We start from the raw sequence: 23,185 nt of genomic DNA, 5'->3' as shown, positions 1-23,185 counted from the left end.
TACAACCAGATGAAAGTACAACCCAAGTGAATCCATTTAAGTCAGTGAAGTTATGTAGCAGCTACACTGGAGAAATCAAAATCGGAAGCAGAGGCTCTTTCATTTTGTCTAGTCCTGAGCCTTTCTGTGAGCTGATGACGGAGGGAAGGAGCTTGGGTCTCTGCCGAAATGAACATGTCAGCTTTGATTCAGTGTAGAAGGGTCTGCATTATTAATTTGAATATTTGCTGCTGTCTATGATACTCCAGTTCATAGTATTATTTCAGATCACAATCAGTCTGAGCTGCCTGGATTTTGCTTTCAGGTATTTGTGTTTCTATGCCACTCAAAGAAATACAATGGTGGTAGGCTCAGCATGGAAATACAAGTCAGGAAACTTGGAGATACAGTTCCCTCAGTAACCATGTATCATCCAGATTGCTCATAATAAGGCAAAGCATTAACAGCGAGCATGATAACATCAACCACTTCACTGCAGAAGAGCAATGGCAGTGCATTATTTCTGTAGAAGGAACTGTAATTTAGAATTGCCTGCCTTTTGTGCGTTGCATGTTTCCATTCTCAGAGCAATTTTATGCCTTCAAAATGAACTGCTACGCTTTCGCAGGTTGCACGGCAGGGCTTTTAAATGCTCCTGCTGTGTAGCAAGCAAAAAATTTGGACAGGGTTGTGTGATGGGTGATGTTTCTAATGAAGGAGCCCTTTTGGGAGGATGAGGAACTGTGACACCCTCAGCCATCTGGGAATTTAATAATTGCTAAGATCAATAACACAGGCCATTTCTCAGGTAGCTAAAACATGCCATCATTTATGGATTTTGTGTTTGGAGCAAGTCAGGTTGGTCGCTGTGAACCTTTAAAAATAAATTGAGGGTTTGTTTTTTTAAAGTTCCTGAAAGGTTGTCAGTTTCTTCAAGAACTGACTCAACTGAATTAATCCTTATTTATGGTAAGCATCAGAGCATTAGCTTTCACGGTTCCTTGCCTTTTCCTTCCCATAAGTGACACAGAGGACAAATTCCGGTGCTGTTGAAGTTGGGTGTTATTGATTTGACTCCTGCTGGGCCAGCGCTCCCGGTACGCTCCGCAGCTGGACAGCTGAGGTTGTATCTGTGCCCAGCTTGTCCCGGCTCAGCCCCGAAGATCGCAGGGAGCGGAGCAGGCGCGGAGCTGCGGGCGGTGGGAGCGCGGTGGCCTCGCAGGTGACTCAGTGCCCCGGGCTTCGGCTCTTTCTGCCCGCGGTCCCCAGGAAGGGACGGGCCGGGGAAGATGCGAGGGGCTGGGATGCTCCTCACGCACCGGGGAGCGCGGAGCCCCGCAAAAAGGAAGGCAGTGAGCCCACGCCACCCGTGTCCCGCCGTGGCGGGGGGGGAAGGGAAAGGCCGAGGGCGACATACGGAGCTTGTTTTGGGTTGCAACGTGCACGCCCACATTCGAGTCGCTGCGTCCCCGCCCACCCCCCCTCCAAACAGCAGCCGCTGCGGAGGGAAAACAAAAAAAAGAGGGGGAGAAGAGAAAAGGAGAAAGGAAAAAGAAAAAGGGAACGAGGAAGAAGAGAAGACGAAAAGGAGAGAGGACGCCAGAGGGAAGGGGAAGGGGGGAAGAAGGCTCCTGGGCGGCCCGTCCGTGCGAAGGGCGGGCGGCCCCGCCGCGGGCAGCTCCGCGCCGCCCTATAAGAGGCGCTGCGGGGCGCGGGCGGTGGTAGCGGGGCCGGCGCCGGGGCTGGGAGAGGAGCGGAGGAGCGGAGGAGCGAGGGGCGAGGAGAGCCCGCAGCGGAGCGGAGGAGCAGGGGCTGGGCTCCCCGCGGGACCCACGGCGGCTGCCGGCCGCGCAGGTAGGGGCGGCGGTGGGGGGGAGGCGCCGCGGGCAGCTGTCGGGGGAGGCTTCCCCGCTTGTCCCCGCTCCGCCCGGGGCGGGCGCAGCTGCGGTGTGTTATTGGGGTGGGCGGGGGGGGAAGGCAAATAAGTGTGTTTATAGTTTTGGGTTTTTTTTTTCCTGTTTTTTGATTTGTTTTGTTTCCCGGCGTGGTGCCGCTCGCTGTGCCCAGCGTGTCAGGAGCGTGTCTCGGAGGATGGCTTACGGCGTAGCGGGGGGATCGTGGAAGGGCTAATAGTGTTGGGGGGGTGGGTTTGTGTGTGTGTGCGCTTATTTTTTTTTGTTGTTGTTGTTAATTATTTTATTTTAGCTTATCCTGAGCGAGGCGACTCTGACTTGGCAGCGCTCGCGTAGGGTGGCTGACCTTACCGCCGCCTCTGACAGCCCTGGTGGGTGCTAGTAGATAACGGGAGGGTTTTTATTCCCTTCACTCCTGCTCCGACTGCTATAGAGTCGTGGGGGCACAGGGGAGGGGACGCGGGGGAGGGCCTTGGGCTGAGGAGGAGTGTAAAAATAAAAAGATCGATCCCGGCTGCTCCTATGATGGGCAGGAGGTTCAGTTGCACGCAAAATATCCTGCTTCTGCGTGCCAGACTGTTGTTAAGTCCGGACTGCTACATTACAACCTATCATCAGCCTGTTACAAAATACTGCTGCTTACTTCTGGACGTGCACGACTGCCCAGATGGTTAAAATGTATTGGGAAAGATCCTCCAATTCTAAATTAAAAGTTGGTATTAAACAGTATTTTTGCCTGTTTTAAACATAAACCAGGAGTTCCCCCCACCCTCCCCTACGCCCCCTTCCTCCTGGCTGTTGGCTTTGGAGATTTTAAGGTTGTACAAATAACTAACTTGGAGGATCAAAGTTGATCTTTAGTGTGTTGGAGTAGACCTTACTGAAGCCAGAGGGATGTAAACATGTGCTAAACTGAAGCCTATAGATGAGTTGGACTTCCGTGAAAATTACTAACACGGACTAACACATTAAAATTCATTTTGGAGGTGCCTTCGAAAATGAGTTGGTGCTTGTACTGCAGAGAGCAGCCACGTCCTGGGGATGTTCCATTAATAACAGATGGCCAAGCTTGCAGTCGAAAGGCTTTTGTAATGCATCAGTCTTGCTCAGTTTTGAAAGGGCGTCATGGTAGTAAATATTCCGTGCAAATGCTTTTTGTGTTTGGCCCTTGTGGCACAGCTTGCCTTCCTGACAAGTGGGAATGGCAATATGTGCCGAGACTTTCCCGTAATACAGATTAGCACATGATTCTATGATGCCCCTGTAGGCTATTAAACTAAATGGGTACTACCTGGGACTCTGCGGTGTGTTACTGATGTCACAGATACAAATGCTGTTGGTGGGTCTTCACAATCCATTGTGCCAATTTAAACTTTAAGTTATGTAAGAGTGGTGTGATATAGTCTGTATCTGGTAAGGTTTGGACAAGTAAGGGCAGGAGTCTGATGCCTTTAGTCATGACATGGAGCACCTTGTTTCTCATGTAACTGTAATTTGGTAGGGCTGATTATGGTCAGAATTAGAAATCCACTCTTAAAATGTGGATAAAAGTTTGGTAGCATGGAACACAAGAGCTGTATGGTAGAAATTAAGTTGAACTTTTGAAGTTGAGAATGCCTGTCTTTAAAAAAAAATTGTTTTTTTAAGCCTCACTGTAGGTGTTCTGAGGAGATACCTGCTGGCCTCTGGGTTGCAAGAGATTGTTATTGCTGCCATCTAGCATTGGAGTGTAATAATCAAGCAGCTAGCTCCAACTATTCATGGTAACTTTCCCCTGAGAAGTTGCTGCTGAAGTACTTAGCCATATGATATTTATGTGAAACTAACACCTTGGGTGCAGCTATATGTAACGTTTTGGCATTTGTAGGAGTCATGGTAATCTTTTGGGTATCAGTTCCGAATTTCCTGTAAATATAGCTGCATAGTAGTGCAAGCAGGTATGTTGAAAGTTTCTCAGTGGTCTCTTCACCCAGTGAGATTGAGGCATGTTTATCAATCAGTTTGCCGCGGGCAGCTGCTGGCAAACCTTTCTTGTAACGCTGAATTTGTTTTCAAAAACAAGTGTAGCTCAATGCTGTTGGTGGGAGCAGAGACTTGATCCAGCATCAAATTCAACGTGTGCCATCATGGTGTATATAAAGAGTGGCTCCTGGTGAAACACTGAACTACAGAAGACAAAATGCCATAAGATAAAAAAAAAACACAAAAACAACAAAAGAAAGCACCAAAAAACCCAATCCCCCCAGAAAACCCATCCAAAACAGTAGAGTTATTTTGGCCTTTGTTCAAGGAGTAACCTTTTCTCCAGCATTCCTTAGGCTGAACTTCCCGCTGGCAGTGCAAAGATAAAACAGTGTGCTGTGATTCAGGAATAAGCCTCAGTGACGTGAGGAAAGTGTCTGTGGACCTCCTGTGCAAATTCTGGGCTGGAGCATTCCCATGTGTTAATCAAGTGTGATATACACAATTCGGAAAGCAAGTCTTCCCTTGCCTTCATCTCTGCGAGCCTGTCGTCTCGCCAGTGAGCTCACCTGGCAGAGTTATACCCACAAAGACAGACCAAGAGGAGGATCAGTACTGAACTCATCCATCTGTGGCCAGATGCGATCAGCGCTGCTGGTGTTTATCACATGCGTTGCACCATGCAGGCACAGTATTTCTTAGGGTGTGGTTTCTGCAGAACTTTAATCCAGCATAATTGAAGGTTGGTAGTGAGCTAGTAAAGGACCTTCTGCATTTTACCCCAACTGGCTGTTCTCTTTTCTCTCCCTGGCCATTTCATCCTCCGTGCTGGCACTGGAGTTCACCAACCCAGGGTGAGTAACCGAGAACAGGCTCTCGTCTTTTTGCTTGGTGATTGTTTCTGTTTCCTTTTTTCCCCGAGTCCTGTGTTCACCGTCTCCACATGGCTTTGTGAGCACTGGTGCCAGCACAAAGATGATGACAGGAGTGGAGCAGAAAGGGAACCAGCTACCGCTTTGTTTAAGTAACCTTGGAGCAAGCACCCTTGGTGTCCATATAGACCTCTTAGGCTGAGCAACACACCAAATCCTGAAATAAGTCTGGAGGCCATGGCTGACCAAACACTGGTGTGTTTCTGTTAGGCTGGCGATTCTTGACTTCTGCTGTGAGAGGGGCTAGAGTCAGGGACCTACTGTTTAGTAAAGTGTATTTTATACATATGACATTTTCCTTGTTCATCTGAGGCAGCTAGGGACTCTGCCCTCTTCCTCCAGGTCTGACGTGGTAGAAATTCGGTCTCTCTGAGATTCCCTCATATTTATGCCAGCTGAGGATTTATGCCAGCCAAGTCTTGAGTACTTGGAAGTTTTCTGTGTAGTTAATGAGCGCACACATCTGCGGTTACTGATATTAAGAGTATAGGTTAAAAATACCATGGAAAGACTACTTACAGTGTTCAAAAGATGATCACAACAAAAAAGTTAAAATATTTCATATTCTGTAGCTACATGTCTTATATTTCTATTGGTCGTACAAAAGTCATACAGAGCAACTCAGAAGAATACCATGACTGGACTACTGACTGGAGTACCCCATTCTCTACTTTTTTTTTGGTCTGTTTCTTTAAAATAGGTGGCAGCAAAATTAGTCCTGTTTCTTTTAGCATTTGTCATTGGGGGGGGAAAAACCACATGAGCTATCCTCAAGGACCAAGAGTGAGACAGAGTAGGATGAAAAACTGTTGATGCAGCTTTCCTGACACAACAGGCTAACACTGTAAGGAAAAATGGGAGCATTCAGATCTTTATTCATTGGGTTATTAGTGAAAAAGCTTGATCATAAATAATAAGAATGCACATCAGTTTAAATGGTGTAAATATCCACATACAAGCTGACCTTTTTCCTCTTCTGTTATTTTCTGGAGGAGTGTTGCTTAGCAGAGCTCTGTCTAATGCAATGAGATCGGTTTGCATTATGCTAACTTTGTTAGGGAACAATTGGTATAAGACAGAAAAAGGAGAGCAAACGCGCTTTTCCAAGACTGTTCTGGTTTGGGCTAGATAGGAAGGTCATGCTCTGGGAAAGAACAAACAAAGTCAGAGCCTCTGACCACGCAGTTCAGAGATCATTCTGGAGGTCTGGTTTCCTTTTTAGCAAATAGCAGGCAGGGCTGGGTGGAAGATAGAGGTGGCCAAAACCTGTTACCACCCTACCTGCTTGGCTCCCTGAAACAATTTGCAGTTTTACTAGCCCATTTCCGAGTGAATGGTTGTTACCGGGAGCAGGCAAGCAAACCATGCAACTAATATTAGCATTCTTGGTTGTTAGCTTAGTAAAAGCCAAAATTAAGTCCTGTGGAAGGTCTCAGAGCAGCAGCGGTGGTGGTGTAGGTAACAAGAGCAGGACTAGGGACCAGGAGAACTTGCTTCCCAGCACCTGTGCCCATCTTCCTGTGATAACTTGCCCCTGTTTTCCTCTTACCTGCATTCACCATTGTTACAACAATGACATGACAAAAGTTTGTGCTCTCTGGCAGAAGTGAAAGTGTGTTTTTTTTTCTCATCTGAAGCAAGTAACACATCTTTTTAAATAAAGACTGTAGGCTGTGTTGTTAGTGCCAGCAACCCGGGTTTAAGTCACAGCTTTTCAGATGTAGTGGCTGCTTTTCCAGGTGAATTTTTGTGCCTTCAAAAGAAACAAGCAAATTATCATACATGTTCTTTTGTCTGAGAGCCGTACTCATGGGGAATATATTGATACTCTAAGGGATCTATTAATGGCTTTTTTCCTTTTCCCTGTATTGTAATTATGCCGCCATAACAAGAGTTTGGCTATGGCTGTTGATAAAAGCAGATTTAGGACCAAATTTGAATGGATTAAAAAAACCCCAAACCTCTCCTCATCTAAACAATAAAGCAGCACCAACTGTTACTGAGCGCAGACACACGGACGTTTCATTCTGGTAGCAGTACAGGAGTCAAAGTTCAAAATCCACTCCTCCCCTAAATGAAATGTTCCTATTTAATAAACTAAATTGATCCTGCATTAGTATTTTTGTTGTACCAATGGGCAATCCGCTTTTTATCTAATTTCTTTGTTTTAAAGTATTTTAGATATCTTAATTATTCTCTATTAAATCAGAGTAGCAATTCTAACTGCTTTATTTTTTTCCCAGCTCTCTCAAATCTATATTTAAATATTCATCCTAAAGTAAGCAATATGAGTTTTTCTACTGTCTTTGGAGAGATCTGGCCTTGCAAACTGATACCATCACCTGTACACAGTCTGTTTTCAGACTTCTTCAGATCTTTTTTCCCAGGTTATTTTTTTGTTCTATTAATTGCCGTATCTTCCAGGGCTTCACTCCCAGTTCTTGTGACTTGCTTTTAATATTTCACACCGCTACATCTGTCTTCCCAATTATGTTTATCTATAAAAGCAGACATAATTACAGTCCTACTGTGCTGTCTGTGGAAGTATGCTCTGACTTCAGTGGAGCTTTCTCAGCACCAATAAGGATATCTTAAGCTCAACAACAACAAAAAAAGAGTGTGGTTTAGATGCTGTATAAATTAAAAACTTGCAGAACTTTTGCAAATGTATTGCTTTTCCTTTTGGCATGTCATGCCACTTCTGTGTGATTACCTGAAGTGTTTTCTGTTCCGAGTAATTTGGTTGAAATTGAGTAGACCACAGCTCTTCTACTCTTGTGCATGGTCTCTTGAAACTGTTGGAGCAAACTAATGGATCACTGTCCTGAATTGTTCTGCATTGTGAGATGTAGCGTAGGACATGAACAAATGCTGTCTGCCTTCCCTCTGACGTCTGCCTGTGCATGATGTTAAAATAGACATATGTTAGCCCGCTTTGCATGTCTTAACTGTTACGCTGACCCTAAGGATTGGAGCTTCAGCAGTTGTATGGGTTGTACAACTGGAGCTAAAGAACGTGAACTGTTTCCTCTGTGGATCAGGCAAAACAGGGAAGATTGGCACACACTTTCTGGCGGTGCTCCCAGTGTGCTGCCCTGTGCCACACCTGCCACAGCAGGCACGTGGGCTTCTTATCATGTCTGCCAATTATTTTCATATTCTTCTATGAATAGCTTTAGAGATAAGTGGTTATCGAAGTCTGTACTAGTTGCCAAGATTGATCAGAAATTCAGTCCTCTTCATAGCTGACGCTCACTGCTTTCGAAAGTACTTGGAGATCTGTTTATCACTTTAGTGAATTACTAGCTTCCAAATACATACAGTTAGGTGGTAGCCACGTGGCAGCCAAAGTCTTGTGGCCCGGTCTGTTGTTGGCTTTAAAGGATCAAGCTCTTCTCAAGCTGACAGTGGCTGCTAGGTACTGCTTTTGCCAGTTTATTGCTTTTTTTGACGATGTCATTTCCTTCCATTGTGCTAGAGGCTTTTTCTTGGCTGATAATTTTCTGCGTAGTTCAGGGGTATGTTTGTTTCATCTGCTGTTACTTATACCTATGCCACAGATATCCGTGCAGTTGTGTAGATATCAAGTTTAACAGCTTATTCTTTATGCTGGTGAATCTCAAAGGCACCACTGGGATGTTTTCTACAGTATGAGCGTGTTGTGTTCTGCTCTGTTACTGAACACGCGCTGTTTTATGGCAGGATGGTCCCAGATGGCAAAGATGAAGAGGAAAATAACAGTAAAGTTCCTTTTGATGTTACAGGTCAGGCATACACCTCAAACTGCAGTTTAATCTTGCACTGGGCGCAGTTTGTGTCCTTGTCTTCTCCCAAGATGAAGAGCAAGGTACAAAAACAAGATGTAGGAGAAGACACTCTTTTCTGAAAGAATCCTTATGAATGTGATGGCAAAGCTGCAGGGTTTGGTAACTTTGCTGAATAGAAGGTACAAGAATGCCAGTGATGCTCCAGCCACTCTGCAGTAGGATCATGGATCACCTGTCAGCGTTACACTTTGTTAAACCAGATCTATGGCTACTTCAGCTGAAGTGATTCAATGGCCAGGGTGTGCTGTGGAACCGGTGGTGGTCAAAAGTTTTCTGTCCTAACGCTCTCTGAGCTTGTTCATTTGTTTTCCTGAAAGTTGATGAGGCTGATGGCTTTCTTGGGGGACCTCTGTCTTCCTTCTCCCCCTGGACATTGCTGCCAAGCAGAAAAGTACCTTTTGCAATGTGAAATGCTTCACCCTTTTTCCTAGTGGCAAAGATAATGTCCTTAAACAGGATGCGTCATCAGCTGGAAAAAGTGACTGAGGCTGTGTAACACAGCTTTTTGCAGGCTGTGTACTGATGATACTTATAGTTGTGCAGAGATCAAAGCTTAATGGCATGAATTGAGCTCAAATGTCGCAATTATTATTTTAGCAGGATGTTCTATTATTTCTAGATTCTACTAGAGAGGAGCTCATTCTTTGAGAGCCAAAAAAAAAAAAATGCGCTAATATGGACTATGGATTTTTGGACATTGGCCGTGATAAAGCAAATCAGCTTTTCTGTTTGTTTTTGCCTGGGTGGAATAGAATTTGGCTTTTTTTTTCGTATGGGGAAAGTAGGGGACGTTCAGTGTAATGTTGAAAGTTGAAAGGCTTCATGTATTTCACAACCTTCCAGTAGAAGCTGGTTTTGTTTTTTTTTTTTATAAAAGAGTTGACTGTGTTTCGTATTGAGTATTATACTTGACATTTAAGCAATTCCTCTTGCCGAAGTGCGTGCCACAGTCTCTTGTGTGTCCTTTTCTTTGGGTCCAGCTGTGGTGCATGCAAGCTTGACATCTTCCAGTGCACTGGAGCTGCACTTGTTTTCACCAACAAGCTGTTTGAGCATGCTAGAGGTAATCAGAACCAGTTGTTGTGGTCATTCTGGTAGATAGACATTGCTTCCCTGTGACCTGGGACAGGTTTTCAAAACAGCTTGGCAAGTTGTGTCACAAGGGAAGCTTATAAGACACCAACTATTTCTGAAAATGTGGCTTTGTGTAAATGTCTGAGGAGGCACTGAGGACTTTGGAAAATGTAGTCCTACTTATATTACGGAGTACTTAGTGCTTGACTCCCTGGGAAATGTTCCCTTATGGCTTATTTCTGTTTGGTAGGGATGGGCCCACCTGTGGCCCAGACGCATGTCTTAAGAGTTTGGCTTTGACAGAAGAAGGAAGACGGATACTCTGAAGAGTTTAGGGCCAGGAATTTCAGTGCTCATTTTGTTAATTCTGGGCCAGGTCTTTCAAAATGACCATCCACTCAGGTGTTCCTAGTGCAGCATTCAGAAAGGCTCAGCACATAACGTACAGAGTCTTGAAAAATCCATTTGCTCAGTCCTAGCGCCAAGGCTAAATACCTTTTAGAAACCTCTTGCCATTTAGCCTAAATAGTTGGGAAGCCAGTTTTCTGCCCCTAACATGACATTATATTAGTTCCAACTCTTGCCAGAGCAAGATCCAGGCTCTCTTCTCTAGTGCAGTAAGCAGAGCTTGGTATTGGGCTCAGGTTATGTCACTAGTTGTTTTAATAGCAGCAGTTAAAGCAGGTTGTGAATAAGTTTTATTGTCAGCCTGTGTGAGAAGGAGTCCTTTTCCCCTGGTTGTCTCCAGTCTTCTGTGAGGCTGGGCTCCCTTAGGTAACAAAGGGAAGTCATTTATTTATTGTTTTGTAGCTGTTGTGTGTGCTGCCTTAAGGATCCTGTGGATGAGTGAGATGCTGTGTTGTCTCAGTTTTGTCTGGGTGAGAGGTGGCGGGTTGCTAGAGGGATTCCATGAGACTGTTTCTTCAGATTTCTGATGTTTTAGCACTATCCTTTAATATTAGTTTTACAGAATTTGACATGCTCGTCAAGGAGGGAAAATTAGTTAAACTGGTTGTGGATTATCATGAAGGTGGATCATAAAGCGTCTGTCATATGAATGATTGCTATTTAGAGGGCCGTGGATGGCCATGTTGAAAGCAATGTTCTAGTTACTAGTATTAATAGGAGCTGGAGAACAAGGCCAGAACCTGTTTACTACCTAGCCTAAGTCCAGGTAATCAGTGTGTGTAAAGTGATGTAAACTAGTAGAGAGTCTTGCCAAGAATTGCCACCCAAATATTGTTGTTTGTGGTCCTAATAAAATTTGTGCCTGATGACCCAGGAGCTCTCCAGTAACATTGTTAGCAACAAGGAGTCAATGTAAACCCTGTGACATGACCTGGATGGTTTTGGAGAGGAAAGCACTTCTCACTGAATGACTTTTTAGATGGCATAGGAGACTTGGTGTCCGATACTCATTTGGCAAATGGGAGAGAAACGTCCCCTGTGGGGAGGTTATGAAAGACCTGCTTTCAGTGTCTCTGTGGCTCCACTGATAACGATACTGTGTCCCAGGCAGCAGGCTGCAGGGTCAAAGCTCACACCCCCACTGCTGATCCTGCATTGCCTGTGATTGCTACAGAGCCTAGCAGTGCTTAAACCAGGAGGCAGACGTGTGGGATCTGGTGGTTATATTCTCATCTCAGCCGTTGCTTGGCTTGTGGCCTCGGGTGAGTTGTTCAAACTCTTGTGCTGCTGACAGTTTTCACGGCACTCTTTTATAAATTACTTAAGGCTCTTTGGGTTAAAAGATTACTTTAAAAGATCAATACTGTTATTCCTATAAAATTATCATTGTTTGGGTGGCAGTTTCCCGTTTGCTAGAGCTCCAGTAGATGTCATATGTTTTTTGACTTGAAAGTTTTAGAGATTGGTATCTCAGATCTGCACCTATGGGTTTTGCAGGCTTTGTTCGAGTTGTTTTGATCACAGAATGGACATTTCTTCTGATTCTTTATGCACTGGCTGTTTCTGCTGTGGATATTATTTCCAATTAGATCTATGACAGCAGGATAAAAAATTGCTTGCATTTGTCCACAGCTGCTCTTTATCTAGCCTAATCTCAACAGAATTGGGATTGATACTGTTTCCCCCCTCCTTTAGCCTCATTTGAAATTGCATAGTTGCAGAGTGCATTTTGCTTTCTGGGAATTGTGGAATATTTGTGCCTTGAGACCTTGTTATGGCCTTGAGCAGTCATCAGTTGTAGAAAGTGGATGTAGTTGTGTAAGAGTAAGTCTATTGGTTGTAGCTATTATGCTGGAAGAAGCAAAATCCTGGTGCTCTGCAGAGAAGTGGCCAAGATGTTAGACCTTGACTTGGGAGATGTGGGTCAGTTCTGGGCTCTTGTCTTAATCAGCACCTCGGTTACCCAAATGCCACTAGTTCTCTGATGGTTTGTCTTCTTTGAGTTGGAATGTCAGTTCATGAGGCAGGTGCTTCTGTCCTGCCTTGGTGTTCACAACCCTCATGGGGACTTGCTGTCAGCTGATGGCATATGGAGCACTGGGGGACTTTGCCCTTGGATCTGGGCTTTGCAGAGTTGACATGGCTCATGATATTGTTTGCTCCACAAAATGCAGCCGGACACTGCCTAAAGGAAATGAAATGGTAAGACATTTCTCAGTGTTTCCAAAGAGGAATATATTTTTGCTGAAATCTGGTGTTTGTGCTTTATTTGTCCCTTTTCTTCCAAAGTGGGGTCTGGTTTAACTTGATAAATATGTAGGCAAGAGCTGTTGGAGTTAAGCATATGTACAACTCTTTGTCTGAGGTAGAAAGCATATACCGTGTCTGCCTGTGGGAGAGGAGCACCATTGGCTTTAGTAGCTCAAACCTGTACTGTGTTCAGCAAATAATGCCTTTTTTCCCCTCATAAGGGCATCATCTCTAATACTAGATTGGTACTCTCTATGGCTGCTTGGTCTGTGGAGAGCTGCCAGTGGTGGTAGCTTTTGTGATGTGGAATACCTGACTGAGAGAACAGGACGGAGGCTGCTAACTGATTTCATAGGGGGCCACTAAACCTTCATCAACTAGTAAAAGCTTTTAGCTCTGCCGACCAGGACTGGGTTTAAGTCACTGCTGGAGACATAGAGGGTCCATAGCCTCTTGCCAGAATCCTGAAATGTTTCAGTCTCATAAGGCTTGATAAGTTCACTTTGTTCCCTGACTAAATAGTGATTTCTTCTCTAGGGGAAAGGTTTTTTTGCCCCCAAAAGAAAGCAAACAGCTGCATTGTTTGCAGAAAGCTGCTTTTGAAGGCTGTTTTGTGTTTACTTAGTACAGACACTAGGCATGGGGGTGGGGAATTGATTCTCTGCCACTTGAGCTTTTTTCATCTTAAATCTACAGCTGTAAAAATACATTGCTTTGTATTTAAGACAGATTGGGTCTGGAAACTCTTGGCATACCAGCTAATGGAGTTTTCAACTGCCATTCTACTTCCAAGTAGTGGGTAGCACTGATCTAGAAAGACAGGGTTGGTCAAAGTGTGTATTTCACTGACAGCATTTTCAGCGGTTGCCCTGTAGCCTAACTTTCTCTTAAGAGTAATTTTCTGAATTGCGTACTGAAACGGAATTGCAACCCTGTAGGTCTGGAGGCCATGCAGGGCTTCTGCAGTGGGGGAGGCAGACCACCGGGCATGCATGTGGACCCTGTGTTCTAATTGTGCCGTTGGGTGCTGTGGCTACTGGTCTGGGCAAGTAGAGGAGGTCCTGACCTGGTGTTAGAACTTTGCTAAGAGCAAAGCAGGAACCACTGACCAGGTCAGAAGGTACATCCAGGTTCTTTGGCACCTCCTGCCCATCTTCTCACGTCCACTCATTCTGCAGCTAAACTTTCATAATGGTAAGGGTCAGCTTTTACCTAGGAAGAGACGGGGGGAGAAATCTATCAGAAGAGACAGGGAAGTATTTGGGTGTCTTTTACTTGATTCTTTATGTGTATTTGTTGCCAGGAATTGGGAAAACTTGAGAAACCTGACAAATAGGATGGTAAGTGTGCACAAGTCTGAGTGGCATGTTGGTAGAGCGTGCAGGGACTTCTGTATACTGGATCCCCGCCATTTATTTGCTGGCTAAATACAAAGCGGCTTCTTAATCCTTAACTTTCCTTGGCTGGCTGGTTAACTGAATGGTCATTGCTCTATCTACGTGTGTGTAGGGCATATGCCTGGATTCAGGATGTTATTCCAAATGCGCATTATTTGTTTTGGTTATCAGACAGCCCCTTTATTTGTGGTAAGGTGGCAATTTGAATTTGCCTCTGAGTTACTAGACAGCTGCCAGGTCCCTGAAGGCGTAGGCACTATGAGTCTCCCCTGGTGTGCTCATGTAGTCTTAAGTTTTTGCAGTTGTTTTGTATATGTTGGTGAAGAGGTGGAGAAATGCTGATAGCTAGACAAAAATAGATTTCTGGGTGATGAAGAGAAGTAAGTGTGATGCCTCTAGGCTTAAAATTGATGTATATTGCTATCTATCTCTACTGGAAAACTTGCATCGTACACAATGAAAAGATTGGATGTCTTACACAAAGACCTCTCCACAACTAAGTTGCACCATGTGTTGCAGTTGAGGGACTTCTTCCTACTTCCCATGGAGTAAGTGCTTTATAAAAGCAAGAGATTGCATTTCAAAAAGGAGAGGTCCAGTACTGGCAGGTATATATCCCCATTCTCTTCAGCAGAGCTGTGGTACGTTACATCACAGAAAACTTATTCTATGGTGATGAATTCATGCAGCTTTTGTTATTCTGGACAGAAGCAGTATTGGTGCTTTAGACAGTCCCAGGTAAGTGCCAGGAGTGATCACTGATACTTACCGTTGGCTCAATGTTCTACTTAAGTGAGACATGAAAGCCTGTGTTGGAAACAAGCTGGTATTTGTGTGTTTTGGCACTGCAGTGCTAAACGGCAAGTTGGATTTCCCAACTATGTTGAATTTAGCAGACTGAAGGGGAGTTACAGGTGGACTTCAGCTCCAACTGAGGCGGGAGTGTTGGTCTATCAGTTTTCTGCCTCTCTCGCTTACGGTTCTTGCCTATTGTAAGCTGGAAGAACATCTGAAAAGGTGCTAACCCATTTTCCTCTGAGACTCTTAGTTTGCAGAGTGTTTTCTGATGCATTAGTAATTCAAGTGGTCCTAGTCAACTTGTATCAGCAGTGAACCAAATATGTCAGCTGCTGTGGATCAAAATCAGACAGTTCTAGGCATCAACAGACCTGTATTACCCAGTCTGTTACAGATACTGGGGCAGAGTATCTCTTTTGAAGTCTTTGAAGAGTATGTCACCCCGGCACAGCTGCAACATCTGGGCACGCTTCACGTTCAGGTTTTGTGCTCTTGGCGATTAGCCCAATGTTAGGCCCTGTCCCCCAGTTTAATGTTGGGACTCAGCTGGTAACACCTGCATCTGGGCCGGGTCTCTCAGTCTTCAGGCACAGTCCTTACAAGTCAGTATTTTTGCTTCATTTCAAGCTTGTGTCCAGGCAAACCGTCCTTATTTGAAGGCCAGAACATTTGCTTTGTCCCTGCTAAAGTTTAGTTGGAATTCAAGCAGACAGCCAGAGATGAGCTTTCCTGCCTGCACAGGCTTCTGCTGATCAGCTGAGATGTGTTAAATGATCAAGTATGTGCCCTCATCCTGTTATCTCACTACAGTTTGCTAGTGCAATGTGAACCCTACAACCTCTATAAAGCAGTATTTCTGTGTTCTGGATCCCGCAGACAGACTGCAATTACGAGGGACCAGTGTCTGAATTTTGACTGACATAGATTAAACTAGCTACCCCGTGATTAGCTCAAACATCCCACAGGCTGCTTCGAATTTTATTCTGCCTCTGTGCATGGTATTAAGGCACAGGAGCTGGGTGTATTTCCATTGGTAAGAACGCCAAATGTCTCTTTGGCTCTCCCTGGGATCCTTTGTGTGCTCTTCCTGTGGCACTTTATACTCATGGATTTTGGTATTTAGCTGTAATTGCCAGAAAGCATTGAAAAGTAGTTTGTTGCAGAGAGTTGATATTATTGTAGAGGAAGCAATATGGAGTGGGTACTGTAAACACCCTTCTAGAGGTAAAATCTGTTGTGTAACTACCAGTGATTGTAGAAGGCTGTGCAGTGCCTTTTCTTCTTCTGCTTCTGTATGCTGAACTTGTCCAGTGGCTGCAGGATTGGACTCTGGCAGAAAGGCTTATCATACAGTGTGTTGGGTTGGAAGGGACCTTTAAAGGTCATCCAGTCCAACCCCCCTGCAGGACGCAGGGTCATCTTCAACTCAAGCAGGTTGCTCAGAGCCTCATCAAGCCTGGCCTTTAATGTCTCCAGGGATGGGGCCTCCACCCCTTCTCTGGGCAACCTGTTCCAGTGTCTCACCACCCTCATTGTAAAGAACTTCTTCCTAATGTCTAACCTAAACCTACCCTGCTCTAGTTTAAAACCATTGCCCCTCCTCCTATCGCTACATGCCCTTGCAAACAGCCCCTCCTCGTCTCTCCTGTAGGCCCCCTTCAGATACTGGAAGGCCACTATAAGGTCGTCTTTGTTTTGCAGTGTGCTGGAGAGCCCAGCGAAGCAAGTGGTGTAGGTCTGTGATCCACAGACCAGTGCCCTTGTAGAACAATGCTTGAAAAGAGCAGTTCTCCTAGTGTTCTGCGAAAGATTTTTTTTTTTTTTTTTTTTTTTTTTTTTTTGCATCAAGTTAGTGGTCACAGAGTGCCTGTGCACTATGTGAGTAGCAATCCAGGTTGCTCAGTAGGACAAGTAAAAGCGTTGTTGCCAAATCCACTGAATCCTGAGCAGAAACAGGGCAGTGGAAGGGGTACAAAGATGATATTCCCTATTTAGTTTCATGTCTGGGTTACATGTTAATTGCAGCTTTAGATGTGCCATACTGACAGGCAGCGGAGGTGCTGCGAAGGCCCCTGTATCCAAGCCTGTACGCAAAGGTGTGCTTTGGGTCCATGGGCATGCACAGTCCTCAGCAGCCAGGGTTTGTCCTCTGAGGTTGTCTGCAAAGGGCAGGTTTTCTTCCCGCTGTGGATGTGCTGTTCATCTGTCAAGTCCCTCACTCTGACTGTGTCTAGGAACTCACTGTCTACCAGCCAGATGTGCATGCAGCTGGAACGTGTTCGTGTCGGGATGCTCCAACCAGCAGGAAGCACTGGGCAGGGGAGGGAGGCTCTCCTGTCAGATCAGCTGGGCATCCCTCTGCGAAGGAGCATCTGTAGAGGTCACGTCAGTGAATTACAGCAGTACCTACCAGCAGTTAATGAGCCCATGCTGACTGTACACTCAGCTGCCTGCATGCTGACACGAGGTTCAATTTGTAGGGTTTTGTAGGCATCTGTTGTTTGCTTCGCTGTACTGGCATTAAGAAGCACTGTTGTCCTGTTGTGATACTACAGTGTAATTATCTGTAAAACTCAGTATAATGGGTTTAATTGTTTTTGTTAGTCATGTTAGGGAAAACTTTTTTGTAACACAGACCTATATTATTAGAGACAAGTTTTTAATCTGCAAGTCATTGTAATAATGGAATTTACTTTTGGATGAGACTTAAAGGCCACAAGTGTTCATTAACTGAAAGCTCACATCCAGAATTGGCATTTATCATCTAGTCTTACTCTAGTGTAGGACTGGTCAGAGCATTTCTTGAGAAAGTCTTATGTTTCTAGCACAATTACGGATTTTGGGAACCTTTTCAATGCAGTTTGCAATCAGGCATGCAACTCTGAATCATAGGGCTAGGGTAGTGGTATGTGGGACACTAGAATCAAAAGCATGTGTGTTCCCAGTTTAACAGATGTCGGAGGGAATGGTTCTCTCACTGGGTGTTTGGATTGGCTGGTGGCTGTCGTGTTCACACTGAGCCTGTCAACAGAGTGTATTCAAATATATAAATCAGAACTAATTTGATGTGGATTAACTAAATTCCTGTGTGGATGCTTACTCAGGATGAAACTACTCTTAATCTGAAGTGGCCTTAAACTCAAAAGTAAATTAAGCTATGCTAAATTAATTCTGGAAAAAAGTTTAATGAAGTTTAATGTGCTATAAGCTCACCTTTCCATTTGATTGAGTCTTCCTGGAAGTCTGTGTGTACACAAGGCTATACTGTGCAATTATTAATAACCACTAAAGAGATGAATATGTTTTTTAGCGGTTTATACTTTCTCATGCTCTCACAAGGTGCATCCTGAATACACCCAATTCACAACAGTGTTGGAGGCCAGGTGGTTGCAGGATCTGAATGCTGACTCAACAGCAATTTTCCATTCATTTTATCCAAATATGAATAGCCACAGGGTCATTCTTAGTGACTTAAGTTCAAGGAAATGGACTTCTCTCCCTTGACTGTTAAGTGCATAGCATTTTCTCCTACAAGCGGTGGTGTTGACTGGGCTTCAAAACAAAGACTTTCCTAATTTGGCAACAGGCTTTTCACCATTTTAAAGTAAACATGGAAAGAATATTTTTGTTTTTTTCTTTAAAGGGTTGAGTTGTACAGTTCAGTCTCATTCAGAGGGGTCTCTAAATTGTCTTTCAAACCTATGATTTTTTTCCGTGTTCTGGGCTGTTCTTGCACTTGGAATTTTTGGGCAGGAAGGAAAATTGTTATCCTGCGGGTATTGCATTCTTTTGTGCCTTGGAGCTCTGAGGTAAGAGACATTGAGTCTAAATCTGAGCTTGCTGAGACCCATGAGACTTGGCTGGAGTGCATGGAGTAAGAAGGCAGTGGTGGGGAGTGCCGTTGGGGGCTGTAGGGTTACATGGAGTCATGGACTGCAGCCTCTGCGTGCCCCTGTCTTGTTGCCCTTTCTGTTCTTAACACACAGCTTCTGTCTTTCAACTGTTTTTTTTTCTCTCCCCCCGCCCCCCCACCCCCAGTTAATGCCCAGCCACGACACCTCTGCTGTGTACTGCCACTGCTGCTGCACGAAGGGAGTTCCTAGGCTTTGCTGAAGGAAGATGGCTTTCTGGACGCAGCTGGGATTGCTGCTATGGAAGAACTTCACCTACAGAAGAAGACAGACTGTAAGTATTAGCCAAAGGGTTTTTTGAGGTCTAAGTTGTATCCTTGTAGCTTACTTTTCAAGCAAAACAGGGAAACATCCTGTGTCTTAATGTTTTACCTCTGGTGGTCCCTGGCAGAGCAACTGGTCTGCCTTTGGAAAGTCCTACTTTAAATTGAAGAGAGTTGTAGGTGAACAGAAACCAGAGGACTTGAAAGTGCTCAAGACTTCTGTCCTGAATCCCAGCATGAGAGAGTGTGAAAGTAATGAAGCACTCATGTCAGACCAGGCAGAGGGAGTGCATGACTGCTGTGTGCAGCAAGGAAGATGTACAATGGAAACCCGTGCTATGACCTTCTCTGCTCTGCAGGTGGGGCATCACATGGCTGCAGGGATGTGTGCTTCAGTCTAAGAGCTTTCAAATGCTGCAAGCTGCAACAGCAGCAACAAAATTCTGCCATTTCCTGATGGCAGAAGTGGTGGATGCAATAGCGGGCATCTTGAGTCTCTTTAATCAGGGAGAGAAACCCAAGTCTGTTGTGTGACTTTACAACAGGAGGTATAGATTAAGTGGCTGACATGAGACATGTTCTTACTTTGGCATGGAGGCAAATCCAAGCAACCGATGTTTTTCTACCAAGGTGCGTTCTGATTAGTTTAAGGGCTGACCTCACCGTCTGTTAGCAATATGGGAACGTACCTGTCAGATAAACAATACGCAAAAACAGTTTCTCCTTGTGGTGACTAAAGCATAGAAGCATGAATCCAGTATGGTGTTCTTAAAATTCTTCTGCATTAACGAGACTTCACAGGATGCTGTGCCTCTTGCAGACAGCTAAAAGCCAGAGAAAACGTGCTATTTCCCCTCCAGGGATTTAAGGGATAACCATGTTGGACAAGGACATGTCCTGTACAACAGGCCTGTGCAGAGGATCTGTCCTGTTATATCTGACCTTGAGGAGGTATGAGTAGGGAATGTGAAGGGAACATGAGTTACTGAGGTGGTGAGTGGAAAGTGGTCTCTCTGATAAGCTTTTTCTGCACCCTGCAAATGTCAGGGTTCTTGCCAGCTGGTCGGGGCTGGGTTGTTTTAGAAACTCAGAGTCACAAGGGAGGGGAGGCTATCATATTCACCACTGGAGATGGAGACAGTCTCTGAAGTCTTTGCTCAGGTGTCTGAGGCTTGTTTTCATAGGACTTGCGTCCAGTGAATTCGGAGCTGGAATTGGTCCGTTCTTAAATAAAACCAGACAAAGGGGACTTGTGGCATCTTTGGCTTTTCCGATATACCTCTGTGGTTACAGAGCTGCCAGTGATGGCAGGAATTGCTGTGTGGTCTGCGTGTTTTTGTCCTTACCCCAGGAGCCTTGGTCTCCCAGGACAGGAGTTCCCGGCTGAGAGGCTGTGGGCTGTGTCAGCTGCGAGGAGCGAGGCTGGCTGCTCTCTGGATGTATGGGCCAGCACCCTCACCTTGTCAATAGCCTGATAAATTAGAAGAATGTTGCAACAGAGCTGGGGAAGGTAGTCTCAAAACTGGCTACAGCTCCTAAAAAGATAAGCAGTTCTCAGATACTGCCTGGATAACCTAGGCTTTTATAGCTGAAAACAGTCCCTTCCTCTCTTGTCACTGAAGATCTTACTTTTGACCTCTCCCAAACTGCCTGTAGCAACTAGGGGAACTCTAGGACATTGATGGATCCTCTGGAGCAATGCTTAAACTGGTTAAGCCAGGAGGATATTTCAGAGGAGGAGAGTTTTACACTGAGGCCGATGGCTGCTTTTTTTTTTTTTTTTTTTTGGTCATGGTCTTCAGAAAATAATGCGTCAGGTTTGAAGGTTACTTGAAGAGGTCTGAGTGCATGTCCTGTCACGGTAGCTGTAGGCTAGCTTCCTGGGCAGCAGAGGTGCATTTGTATCCTTTGGTGATGCCACAGAAATGTGGTAGGCTAAGTGTGTGTCAGTGATACAGACCTTCCTGCTTGTTTTGCAATGACCTTGGATCTGCTCAGCTATTTCTTGGTACCTTCTGGCAGCTTCTGTATCAGTTTCCCATCAAGTATCCCAAAGGGTATGAAACTGCTCGTAGTCACTGTTCCATGCTGATATTATTAGTCAATTCACAATGAAGGCTGGAGACCGCTATTTTTTGTGGGGTTCCTGTACGTGCAAGGTTTTTCTCTTTAAGGGTTCCCATTTGGGCTTTACCTGAAGACGTCAAGAGGGGGAAAGGCCACTTAACAGAAAATGGCAGAAAACTGGCAGAACATCTCTTCTCACTCAGCTCTTATCATAGCTGCACAGTCATTCATCTATTTGCTTTACTCTTAGGAGACCACTGTCCTTGACCGGGGTGTGCTAGTGATGGCACTATCCCATTTGTACTTACTGAAGGTGTAGCCCAGAAAAAGTTTGATTCTTCCCACTGAACCCTCTCCTTGGCTGCTGTGAGTTTGGGATTGCGAAAGCTGGGTTCAAAGCTCAGCCTGACATGTGCAATTCAAGTGTTACTTTGTACTGGGTAACTTCCAACAGCACCAGAGTAGGGGGGAAGGAGTTTACCAGGGGGAGAGGAGGAAAGAAAAATCATGTTCAGGGGTCACTGCGTAAAAACACTTCTCTCTCCCTGCTGTCTTGCGTATGAGGAGACACCTCAAACTCGCATGGAGGGACTGGTCAGCTGCTGGTAGCTCCCTGCATTGAAACTGAACCGTAAGGGTTGGAGAGGGTGGTTGACAGTAAGACTAGGTGATAGTTTGGTTAGTTCTTGCTCAACAGATTTCCTGTTGACACAGTGTAGATCTCAATATTTAATGGTATCCTTTGTCATCAGCCAACTGGTATAAACTGTGCATGCTTCAGGGACTAGCCTCAGTAAAATTTAGAGCAGCTTGTTTTTGGCCAAGTGCTGCCTCTTGAGTTCACCTGCTGTGTGCAGATGGGATGTTCCTCCTTTAACTCCAGGTGGAGCAGGAGTGGCAGAGTTGGAGGTTTGAAGATTCATTTCAGTATTTACTGGGCTGGTCTAGTAGTTGCAGCACAGAAGTGGGTGATGAGACTTGAGATTTTTTTTTTTTTCTTTAGTATCTGCTTGTTATGAACCTGAGTGAGACATGTCCCCCTTAGTATCTCTGTGCCATCTTCTGCAAAGGTCACAGTGGATGAAAAGCGCTGTCACAGGAAGGTCAGGAAGCAGGAGGGGAAGAAACCTACTGACTTTTAGGAGCAAAAGGAAGAGAATTCAGTTTTTGTTGAACATCACAGGAGGCTGGCCAGGGAGCGCAGACCTTGTATTGAAATGCTGCTGACACATTGAGCCTGACCCCATGCAAGCCTCTGGTGCAGCCATTGTCAGCATTTCAGTGGCTGCCATGGCGCAGCAGTCTTCAGCTGTAAAGGTGCAACTCGGTCAGCCCAAGCTGTATCCGTCCTCTCTCCCTCCTCCCGCAGCCTGTCAATCTGCGAAGTTACACATGGGGTGTGTGCAGAGGCACACTGTGGTACGCATGCAGCCCATGTGTAGCAACTTTTGTCATTGTGTAATTAACCATAATCAGGCATGCAAAAGAGGAGCTACGTGTGCATGTGGCCAGGCTCCCCCTTCAACAGCAGGGCCATTCAGGCACTACTGTTCACGCCAGCGTGGTGTGGCTGGGGCTGATATTTCTCCAAGCAAGCTAGGACTTGATCTCAAGGGTAGCATTTTCTTGCTGGTTCCGTAGCAGTTGCAGGTCTGCGAGCGTCTATCTGGCCACCTTGGTCACCCTGTGAAGCCTCCACAAGCCCAGTTGACACTGCTCTTCCCCAAATAGTGTGTAGCGGCAGTCACTCGGGGTGCCTGCCCCTTCCCTACATCCAGGGTGGCAGGGGACTATGGTGTGTGCCAGGGCATGGCCATTGATGCTGGTGCAGGGATAGCTTGTCTTGGTTTCACAGCCATCTTTATGTCAAAAGGAGGAGAAGTCCTGCTATGCCATCCTGGCAACACCTGCGAGGGAATCCTGAAAAGGGATGGAGTAGACAATTTGTTGGTGTGCCAGCTCTGAGCGTCTCTGAACCCTCTATCCAGACCACTGTTAAATGCAGAAGGAAGCAGGCTGTTGCTGTTAATGGCTGTGTGTGCGCTGCCCACTGCATTATTTGTTGTGAAAACAGAGAACAAAGATACTGAGGCATCTTCCTGGCATCTTTGTTAGCATGGTCTCAATGGGGTTTCTTATCTAGTAGCCATACAGTATGTGCAAGAAAATAATGAGTGGGAAACAATATCCCAAACTTATCCTGCAGAACCTGGCACCGTTACCAGGAGTGCCTGGGAGACTCCGATGCTCAATTTTTGCCTTTCGGATAGATAAGCCTTGCCATTTGGTTGGGTGTCAGCCTAAGGGTATCTGTGAAGAACCATACTAGATGGTTTCCTCTGCTGGATCAAATGGCATCTGTTTTAATGCACTGTTTTTACAGTGTGAAGTTTTTTTGAGGTAC

The 23,185-nt window shown here is 45.3% G+C and overlaps 1 protein-coding gene across 2 annotated transcripts in view; it reads left to right on the top strand.

Annotated features, from left to right (window-relative positions):
- The first annotated feature begins 1,272 nt into the window (after positions 1-1,272).
- ABCA1 (ATP binding cassette subfamily A member 1) overlaps positions 1,273-23,185 on the top strand; it is a 100,193-nt gene continuing 78,280 nt past the window's right edge. Inside the window, exons 1-2 of one of the 2 annotated variants that reach the window (XM_074569115.1) lie at positions 1,273-1,833; positions 18,579-18,725. In XM_074569115.1, the coding sequence (XP_074425216.1) occupies positions 18,660-18,725 (66 nt within the window). In that variant the 5' untranslated portion in view covers positions 1,273-1,833; positions 18,579-18,659. The remainder of the gene's footprint in view (positions 1,834-18,578; positions 18,726-23,185) is intronic. The other variant, XM_074569116.1, reaches the window with a different exon arrangement.

The sequence above is a fragment of the Larus michahellis genome, chromosome Z, assembly GCF_964199755.1.
Source record: "Larus michahellis chromosome Z, bLarMic1.1, whole genome shotgun sequence".
In the NCBI taxonomy this organism is placed as follows: domain Eukaryota; kingdom Metazoa; phylum Chordata; class Aves; order Charadriiformes; family Laridae; genus Larus; species Larus michahellis.
The sequence above is the reverse complement of the archived record's forward strand: the minus strand, read 5'-3'. Positions and strand labels throughout refer to the sequence as shown.